An 11,134-nucleotide genomic window follows, 5' to 3' on the forward strand; every position below is an offset into this window, starting at 1 on the left:
TCACCTGCACACCTGAAGCTCTGCGCCGTCAGTCCTTTCTCCAGGGTGACACAGGTGAGAAGACTGAGGAAGCTGGTGGTGACCGACTGGCGTTTGGCTCTTTGGGCGTCTCTCTGCCTCCTCTCTCGGGACCTCAGCAGCGCCCCCTGCAGGGCCGGAGCTGCACCCACTTCCTCCTGCGCCGCCACCACCTCCCTCAGGGCCTCGGTCCACTCCTGAGCCGCGAGGGCGCTGTCCGCTCGGAGTGGCAGCGTGTGGTCGGAGAAGGCCGCCTGGAAGCGGTCGGCATGATGTGGGTGTGGCTGCACGCCCAGGCAGGATGTCAGCGGGTACTGGCGGGCAGGATGCGACACGGACCCGCGGCCCTCGGTGGAGAAGGCCTGCAAAGTGGTTGTGGTCAGGACAAAGGTGAAGGTCCTCCAGTTGTTCTGGTCCAGCAGCAGGTGCAGCAGTCCTGCTTTAAGGACGTCCTGGCGCCGCTGGTTGAACAGAGGCAGCGTGGTCGGTCTGCTCGGCGGCCGGGGAAACGCTCCGGCCGAGGCGTCGCTGTCCCCGTCGGACCTTGACGGCGACACGCGGTTCTCCTGCCTGACCGCCTGCACCTTGTCCCACATGAGCCGCCTCCACTCCGTGGCCTCCCACTGGCTGCCCGCCCTCAGCTGCACCCGCGTGCTGTTGAAGAACACGGCCTGCAGTGTCCGCGGGTCGGCGAGCAGGCCCGCCTGGCCGCACGGCGCCGGCGACACCACGCTGTGGCAGTGCGACAGCGAGTAGGCGTTGCCCAGCTGGCGGTTGGCGCTGCTGTCCAGCGTGTAGAGGCGGAGCTCGCAGGGCGTCAGCTCCACGTGACGGGAGGTCCAACGTCCTCGCTGGCCTTCACGATGCTCCATCTCAGCCTGCTTGACCACGCCCTTGTCACCTGCTACACAACACACATTGTCACCTGCTACACAACACACATTGTCACCTGCTACACAACACACATTGTCACCTGCTACACAACACACATTGTCACCTGCTACACAACACACATTGTCACCTGCTACACAACACACATTGTCACCTGCTACACAACACACATTGTCACCTGCTACACAACACACATTGTCACCTGCTACACAACACACATTGTCACCTGCTACAAAACACACATTGTCACCTGCTACACAACACACATTGTCACCTGCTACACAACACACATTGTCACCTGCTACACAACACACACACACTTCACTACGTCACATGACCAACTACATCACATGACCAACCACGTCACATGACCAACTACATCACATGACTATGTCACATGACCAACTACGTCACATGACCAACTACGGCACATGACCAACTACGTCACATGACCAACCACGTCACATGACCAACTACGGCACATGACCAACTACGTCACATGACCAACCACGTCACATGACCAACTACCGCACATGACCAACTACGTCACATGACCATCTACGGCACATGACCAACTATGTCACATGACCAACTACGTCACATGACCAACTACGGCACATGACCAACTACGTCACATGACCAACTATGTCACATGACCAACTACGTCACATGACCAACTACGGCACATGCTGTCCACATTGTCCAGCAGACAATGGGTTAGGGTGGACAATGGTGGTGAGGTCATCCCTGGTGTGTGTATGGGTGGAATGGTGGTGAGGTCATCCCTGGTGTGTGTATGTGTGTAAGTGTGTCACAGGCTAAAAGATGGCCAGTGCTAAGATGTCAGAATGAGAATGAGAGATAAAGAGCAGAGCTGATAGCAACACAGCTACAAAATATGAACAACACTTGCCTTGACCTTAAAAAGTTCCAATTTGAGTCCTGATATTTCTATACAATGATGTAGTTCTATGCTATCCAGTATGTTCCTCACTCTTGGCTTTGTGAAGTCACGCCAGCTCTCAAGTAAAGAAGATTGATGCTAATGCAGCTGTAAGAATGGCGAAGGAAGCGCATGGTTAAGCAGAAAGTGGAATGAGACGTACGAGGAAGTCATGTTGTCACTTGAAGGAACAAACATGGCACTTCTCTCTACATTCTCTGTAACTCAGCATGTGATCCAGCAATTAGCTTGAAGAGCTTGAGTTGGCACAACAATAAATCATTTACTTGAAAACAACAAGACTGCTAAGTGAGGGCCTTCACTTTCACATTTGTCACCATCCATCTTCACTTTCACATTTGTCACATCCATCTTCTCCAAAGCCGTGTGAACAAAGCATCAATATGCAAATGAGACATAGCGGAGAGGGAAAGTGATCCCTCAATTACACTGGACTTCACTTCCACTAAGAACAATAGTGAGAGCAGTATTATATGAAGTACACAACAACTTACTTGTCAAATAGTGAGAGCAGTATTATATGAAGTACACAACAACCTACTTGTCAAATAGTGAGAGCAGTATTATATGAAGTACACAACAACTGACTTGTCAAATAGTGAGAGGCAGTACAATGTTATGCATGGTGGTTCACCACCAAGACAAAATGATAACCACCACACCTTCAAAATGTGCTTTTCCATGACAACTAATGAAAGTACTAGCATGTATTGTAGCCTCCAGAAGAAGACACACAAAGTCTGACACTATTTCTACCTTTATTTGACAATCTTTTGCTAACAACTGTCCCATTTCCAACACCTCATTTTTCCTATACACACACACACACACACACACACATTTGTCTCGGTGTTTCCCTGGACACAACAACACTTCTCTATTCTCTACAATACACTTTCAGACATGGAGGGTGTGTTCATCATCATGGGAACAATGAAGCACACCAACATAAAACATTACCATTACCTTGCATTTTGTTGTTGGTAACAATCAACATTATGTTGCTGTTGGTAACAATCAGCATTATGTTGTTGTTGGTAACAATGAACGTGTTGTTGTTGGTAACAATCAGCATGTTGTTGTTAATAACAATCGACGTGTTGTTGTTGGTAACAATCAGCATGTTGTTGTTGGTATCAATCGAAGTGTTGTTGTTGGTAACAATCGGCATTATGTTGTTGTTGGTAACAATCGGCATTATGTTGTTGTTGGTTATAATCGGCATTATGTTGTTGTTGGTAACAATCAGCATGTTGTTGTTGGTAACAATCGACGTGTTGTTGTTGGTAACAATCAGCATATTGTTGTTGGTATCAATCAAAGTGTTGTTGTTGGTAACAATCGGCATTATGTTGTTGTTGGTAACAATCGGCATTATGTTGCTGTTGGTAACAATCGACGTGTTGTTGTTGGTAACAATCGGCATTATGTTGTTGTTGGTAACAATCAGCGTGTTGCTGTTGGTAACAATAGACGTGTTGTTGTTGGTAACAATCAGCGTGTTGCTGTTGGTAACAATAGACGTGTTGTTGTTGGTAACAATCGGCATCATGTTGTTGTTGGTAACAATGGGCATGTTGTTGTTCGTAACAATCAGCGTGTTGCTGTTGGTAACAATAGACGTGTTGTTGTTGGTAACAATCAGCGTGTTGCTGTTGGTAACAATAGACGTGTTGTTGTTGGTAACAATCAGCGTGTTGCTGTTGGTAACAATAGACGTGTTGTTGTTGGTAACAATCGGCATTATGTTGTTGTTGGTAACAATGGGCATGTTGTTGTTGGTAACAATCAGCGTGTTGTTGTTGGTAACAATGGGCATGTTGTTGTTGGTAACAATGGGCATGTTGTTGTTGGTAACAGTGGGCATGTTGTTGGTGGTAACAATTGGCATGTTGTTGTTGGTAACAATCAGCGTGTTGTTGTTGGTAACAATCAGCGTGTTGTTGTTGGTAACAATGGGCACGTTGTTGTTGGTAACAATGGGCATGTTGTTGTTGGTAACAATCAGCGTGTTGTTGTTGGTAACAATGGGCACGTTGCTGTTGGTAACAATCAGCATGTTGTTGTTGGTAACAATGGGCATGTTGTTGTTGGTAACAATGGGCATGTTGTTGTTAGTAACAATCAGTGTGCTGTTGTTGGTAACAATGGGCATGTTGTTGTTGGTAACAATCAGCGTGTTGTTGTTGGTAAGAATGGGCATGTTATTGTTGGTAAGAATGGAAGCATGTCCAACTGTTGCTAAGGACAAAGCTAACATGGCGACAATGAATCTCCTCGGGCTGCTAGCTTGTCACACATATGCTAATGCTACATAATGCGCCTAATTAGCATCCTCATTTTAGTCCATTTGCTGCCAGGATTACAGTATTATCCTCAACATCCCAAAACACACACTTGTGTGTGTGTGTGTGTGTGTGTGTGTGTGTGTGTGTGTGTGTGTGTGTGTGTGTGTGTGTGTGTGTGTGTGTGTGTGGTAGCACAGTTGTGTCATTTGAAGTTATCATCATTTTCTATCATTACTGCCTCCTCTCAGGATGTTTGCAAAGGACAGAAGGACATTCATGCTGTCTAGTGTGTGTGTGTGTGTGTGTGTGTGTGTGTGTGTGTGTGTGTGTGTGTGTGTGTGTGTGTGTGTGTGTGTGTACTGGCCTTGCTGCCAGCGCTGCAGGTTGGTGTTCTTCAGGGTGTCCACAGCCAGCAGTCCATTGTCGGTGTAGTTGGACGGCCGGTAGTTGACGTCGGACCTGGAGCGGTTGTGTCCTTTCTTGAAGGTGCTGTTGGTGTTGGTGGAGGCGGCTGTGCTGTCCTTGCTGTGGACCGCCAGGTCGTTGGTGGAGCGTGCCCGGCTCCTCTTGCCGTGCCTCAGGCCCAGCACGCTCAGGTTGTCGGCCCAGGCCAGTCCTAGTGGTCCCACCTCAGGTTGCTGGCCCGCCAGCAGGCTCCACACGCCGCTGGAGCTCAGCTTGGCCAGGGCCGGGCCAGAGACCTCCTGCAGCTTGCCGGGCTGCCTGGAGGCTTGGAGGACTCCCGCGTGACCCCAGCTCGGACCTTGGCCTTGAATGGCGTCAATGCAGTGGATGAAGTCCTCGGTGGCCTCTAGAGCCGGGCTGATGTCGCCTACCATCTCCAGCTGCCTCAGGTCCTCCATGGCCAGACCTTCTCCTGCTTTTAAAGCTCAAACATGTCCAACAAACAGCTGGACCAATGTCTTGTACACATGTGGACCAGGATCTGGAGGGCCTTCAGGTCTTCTTCTACTACTTGTCCGCCTCTTGTTCTTCGATCAACCTGTCTGACTCTCACCTTGAAAAGGCTCTGAGAAGTGCAGGGAGGTCCGGTCTGCTTCTAGACTCTCACCTTGAAAAGGCTCTGAGAAGCGCAGGGAGGTCCGGTCTGCTTCTAGCAGCCACACATCAGCAAGATGTTGCCTGGAGGAGGAAGAAGAAACATCCATGAGGCCTTTCCAAGAATAAAGCCATGCTCCTCTCCCTCGTCCTCTTATTGATTGTCTTCCTCTGAATTATTCAAGTAGCCATTATCTCACTGAGGGCCAGGCCACATGTTAGCAAGACATCTTCTGTCATCCTATCAGGGCTGTCCAATCAGAGCATGCGGCGGCCATTTGGTTATTTGTCATTTTCAAAACCATTCAGGCTCCCCTCAAGTCTGGTCCCTGGTCCCTGGTCCCTGGTCCCTGGTCCCTGGTCCCTGTCAGAACATGTTTTATTCAACACTTACATCTCTCCATAAACGTCAAATCTATCTGTCCATAGAACCTTATTATTCTTTATGTTTGATGCAGTATTTACCCAAAATGATACAATCAGTAACAATCAGCATGTTGTTGTTGGTAACAATTAGCATGTTGTTGTTGGTAACAATTAGCATGTTCTTGTTGGTAACAATTAGCATGTTCTTGTTGGTAACAATAAGCATGTTGTTGTTGGTAACATTTGGCATGTTGTTGTTGGTAACAATTAGCATGTTGTTGTTGGTAACAATTAGCATGTTCTTGTTGGTAACAATTAGCATGTTCTTGTTGGTAACAATCAGCATGTTGTTGTTGGTAACAATTAGCATGTTGTTGTTGGTAACAATTAGCATGTTCTTGTTGGTAACAATTAGCATGTTGTTGTTGGTAACAATTAGCATGTTGTTGGTAACATTTGGCATGTTGTTGTTGGCAACAATTGGCATGTTGTTGTTGGTAACATTTGGCATGTTGTTGTTGGTAACATTTGGCATGTTGTTGTTGGTAACAATTGGCATGTTGTTGTTGGTAACATTTGGCATGTTGTTGTTGGTAACATTTGGCATGTTGTTGTTGGTAACAATTGGCATGTTGTTGTTGGTAACAATTGGCATGTTGTCGGTGGTAACAATTGGCATGTTGTTGTTGGTAACAATTAGCATGTTGTTGTTGGTAACAATTAGCATGTTCTTGTTGGTAACAATTAGCATGTTCTTGTTGGTAACAATCAGCATGTTGTTGTTGGTAACAATTAGCATGTTGTTGTTGGTAACAATTAGCATGTTGTTGTTGGTAACAATTGGCATGTTGTTGTTGTTGGTAACAATTGGCATGTTGTTGTTGGTAACATTTGGCATGTTGTTGTTGGTAACAATTGGCATGTTGTTGTTGGTAACAATTGGCATGTTGTTGTTGGTAACATTTGGCATGTTGTTGTTGGTAACATTTGGCATGTTGTTGTTGGTAACATTTGGCATGTTGTTGTTGGTAACATTTGGCATGTTGTTGTTGGTAACATTTGGCATGTTGTTGTTGGTAACAATTAGCATGTTCTTGTTGGTAACAATCAGCATGTTGTTGTTGGTAACAATTGGCATGTTGTTGGTAACAATTGGCATGTTGTTGTTGGTAACATTTGGCATGTTGTTGTTGGTAACAATTAGCATGTTCTTGTTGGTAACAATCAGCATGTTGTTGTTGGTAACAATTGGCATGTTGTTGTTGTTGGTAACAATTGGCATGTTGTTGTTGGTAACAATTGGCATGTTGTTGTTGGTAACAATTGGCATGTTGTTGTTGGTAACAATTGGCATGTTGTTGTTGGTAACATTTGGCATGTTGTTGTTGGTAACAATTGGCATGTTGTTGTTGGTAACAATCTCTAGAGTCTACATCAACTTCAAATCTATCTGTCAATTTTTTTTTAAATTAAAAAGTTGCATTTTTCTTAATGTTGTTTTTTTTGTTTGTTTGTTTTCTGCCCTTTTTGTCAAAGAAAAGTATGTTTTGTTTTTTTATGGCAAACAAACAAAATATGCAGAATCTTCCAGAAGAAATATATTTCAAAGTGTAATATTTGATGTGAAGTGATGGGAGCCTTGCATAGATCAATCATTCATAAAAACATTGATTTTGATTGAATATTATGTTTTGAGCAATGACAGTTTAAAGAAAAAAATCAGCTTTGTTTTATTAGTCAACCTTGCAACTTTTTCTAAATTACATTTCACCTGGAAGCTTTTTTATGTTTTTGTTTATTTGAATAGTATTTTTGGAATGTGCCTTTAAAACATGAGCTGCTCACCTTATAGATAATAAAACCTTATAGATAATAAAACCTTATAGATAATAAAACCTTATAGATGATATAACCTTATAGATGATAAAACCTTATAGATGATATAACCTTATAGATGATATAACCTTATAGATAATAAAACCTTATAGATGATAAAACCTTATAGATGATATAACCTTATAGATGATATAACCTTATAGATGATATAACCTTATAGATGATATAACCTTATAGATAATAAAACCTTATAGATGATAAAACCTTATAGATGATATAACCTTATAGATGATATAACCTTATAGATGATAAAACCTTATAGATGATAAAACCTTATAGATAATAAAACCTTATAGATGATAAAACCTTATAGATGATAAAACCTTATGGATAATAAAACCTTATAGATAATAAAACCTTATAGATGATATAACCTTATAGATGATATAACCTTATAGATAATAAAACCTTATAGATGATAAAACCTTATAGATGATAAAACCTTATGGATAATAAAACCTTATAGATGATAAAACCTTATAGATGATAAAACATGACATCTGATAAGTCTCTGGATACAAGGCAGAGCCTGGCGGCGCATGCGCGTTGATGATAAGGCATCTCTGCTTCAGTCAACAATGACGGCGATGACGTCACTGTGAGCGATGCGAGCGACACTTGCTAACTAGTCAGTCACTTCTAACTAGTCAGTCACTTCTAACTCGTCAGTCACTTCTCCAAGAGACTCCTTCTCAACACGCCTCGCACATGAACACTTCAGAAGGCTCATCTTCGCCACGTTTGTTGACCTACAAACTATGTTTACTATGTTTTTGTCTGCTCGGGTGCTGCTTAGCTTGAAGCTAACAGCTAGCCTGTCTCCATCCCCGAACAATGTCGCTTCAGCGGGAGATAAAAGTGAACTTTCCATGGACTCACAAAGACTAAAAGAAGTCATTTACTGGCACAGGATGAAGTTAAAAAGCTTGACTTTACACTCACCTTAGTGTTTACCATCAAGTCCTTCTCTGGACACACCCGCGCGCTAAACCTGTCCGACTGCAAACTGAGGCTGCAGCAAGAAGGTTCCGCCTGGACTGACTTCATGTTCCGCCTGGACTGACTTCATGTTCCGCCTAGACTGACTTCATGTTCCACCTGTACTGACTTCATGTTTCACCTGTACTGACTTCATGTTCCGCCTGGACTGACTTCATGTTCCGCCTGGACTGACTTCATGTTCCACCTGTACTGACTTCATGTTCCACCTGTACTGACTTCATGTTCCGCCTGGACTGACTTCATGTTCCACCTGTACTGACTTCATGTTCCACCTGGACTGACTTCATGTTCCACCTGGACTGACTTCATGTTCCGCCTGGACTGACTTCATGTTCCGCCTGGACTGACTTCATGTTCCGCCTGGACTGACTTCATGTTCCGCCTGGACTGACTTCATGTTCCACCTGTACTGACTTCATGTTCCGCCTGTACTGACTTCATGTTCCGCCTGGACTGACTTCATGTTCCACCTGTACTGACTTCATGTTCCACCTGTACTGACTTCATGTTCCACCTGGACTGACTTCATGTTCCGCCTGGACTGACTTCATGTTCCGCCTGGACTGACTTCATGTTCCGCCTGGACTGACTTCATGTTCCACCTGTACTGACTTCATGTTCCGCCTTGACTGACTTCATGTTCCGCCTGGACTGACTTCATGTTCCGCCTGGACTGACTTCATGTTCCGCCTGGACTGACTTCATGTTCCGCCTGGACTGACTTCATGTTCCGCCTGGACTGACTTCATGTTCCGCCTGGACTGACTTCATGTTCCGCCTAGACTGACTTCATGTTCCACCTGTACTGACTTCATGTTTCACCTGTACTGACTTCATGTTCCGCCTGGACTGACTTCATGTTCCGCCTGGACTGACTTCATGTTCCACCTGTACTGACTTCATGTTCCACCTGTACTGACTTCATGTTCCGCCTGGACTGACTTCATGTTCCACCTGTACTGACTTCATGTTCCACCTGGACTGACTTCATGTTCCACCTGGACTGACTTCATGTTCCGCCTGGACTGACTTCATGTTCCGCCTGGACTGACTTCATGTTCCGCCTGGACTGACTTCATGTTCCGCCTGGACTGACTTCATGTTCCACCTGTACTGACTTCATGTTCCGCCTGTACTGACTTCATGTTCCGCCTGGACTGACTTCATGTTCCACCTGTACTGACTTCATGTTCCACCTGTACTGACTTCATGTTCCGCCTGGACTGACTTCATGTTCCGCCTGGACTGACTTCATGTTCCGCCTGGACTGACTTCATGTTCCGCCTGGACTGACTTCATGTTCCGCCTGTACTGACTTCATGTTCCGCCTTGACTGACTTCATGTTCCGCCTGGACTGACTTCATGTTCCGCCTGGACTGACTTCATGTTCCGCCTGGACTGACTTCATGTTCCGCCTGGACTGACTTCATGTTCCGCCTGGACTGACTTCATGTTCCGCCTGGACTGACTTCATGTTCCGCCTGGACTGACTTCATGTTCCGCCTTGACTGACTTCATGTTCCGCCTGGACTGACTTCATGTTCCGCCTGGACTGACTTCATGTTCCGCCTGGACTGACTTCATGTTCCGCCTGGACTGACTTCATGTTCCACCTGGACTGACTTCATGTTCCGCCTGGACTGACTTCATGTTCCGCCTGGACTGACTTCATGTTCCGCCTGGACTGACTTCATGTTCCGCCTGGACTGACTTCATGTTCCACCTGGACTGACTTCATGTTCCACCTGGACTGACTTCATGTTCCGCCTGGACTGACTTCATGTTCCACCTGTACTGACTTCATGTTCCACCTGTACTGACTTCATGTTCCGCCTGGACTGACTTCATGTTCCACCTGTACTGACTTCATGTTTCACCTGTACTGACTTGATGTTCCGCCTGGACTGACTTCATGTTCCGCCTAGACTGACTTCATGTTCCACCTGTACTGACTTCATGTTTCACCTGTACTGACTTCATGTTCCGCCTGGACTGACTTCATGTTCCGCCTGGACTGACTTCATGTTCCACCTGTACTGACTTCATGTTCCACCTGTACTGACTTCATGTTCCGCCTGGACTGACTTCATGTTCCACCTGTACTGACTTCATGTTCCACCTGTACTGACTTCATGTTCCACCTGGACTGACTTCATGTTCCGCCTGGACTGACTTCATGTTCCGCCTGGACTGACTTCATGTTCCGCCTGGACTGACTTCATGTTCCGCCTGGACTGACTTCATGTTCCACCTGTACTGACTTCATGTTCCACCTGTACTGACTTCATGTTCCGCCTGGACTGACTTCATGTTCCACCTGTACTGACTTCATGTTCCACCTGTACTGACTTCATGTTCCACCTGGACTGACTTCATGTTCCGCCTGGACTGACTTCATGTTCCGCCTGGACTGACTTCATGTTCCGCCTGGACTGACTTCATGTTCCACCTGTACTGACTTCATGTTCCGCCTTGACTGACTTCATGTTCCGCCTGGACTGACTTCATGTTCCGCCTGGACTGACTTCATGTTCCGCCTGGACTGACTTCATGTTCCGCCTGGACTGACTTCATGTTCCGCCTGGACTGACTTCATGTTCCGCCTGGACTGACTTCATGTTCCGCCTTGACTGACTTCATGTTCCGCCT

The 11,134-nt window shown here is 45.7% G+C and overlaps 1 protein-coding gene across 2 annotated transcripts in view; it reads right to left on the reverse strand.

The window, feature by feature from the left end:
• The window catches only part of plekhm3 (pleckstrin homology domain containing, family M, member 3), a 21,401-nt gene extending 12,833 nt beyond the window's left edge, over positions 1–8,568 (reverse strand). The window contains exons 1-3 of one of the 2 annotated variants that reach the window (XM_061926168.1): positions 8,425–8,568; positions 4,526–5,304; positions 5–919 (exon numbers count right to left, since the gene is read on the reverse strand). In XM_061926168.1, coding sequence (XP_061782152.1) covers positions 5–919; positions 4,526–5,024 — 1,414 coding nt within the window. In that variant the 5' untranslated portion in view covers positions 5,025–5,304; positions 8,425–8,568. Of the gene's footprint in view, positions 1–4; positions 923–4,525; positions 5,305–8,424 lie in introns of both variants that reach the window. The other variant, XM_061926167.1, reaches the window with a different exon arrangement.
• Between the last annotated feature and the right edge of the window lie 2,566 nt (positions 8,569–11,134).

This window comes from Nerophis lumbriciformis, linkage group LG31 (assembly GCF_033978685.3).
Source record: "Nerophis lumbriciformis linkage group LG31, RoL_Nlum_v2.1, whole genome shotgun sequence".
Classification (NCBI taxonomy): Eukaryota; Metazoa; Chordata; class Actinopteri; order Syngnathiformes; family Syngnathidae; genus Nerophis; species Nerophis lumbriciformis.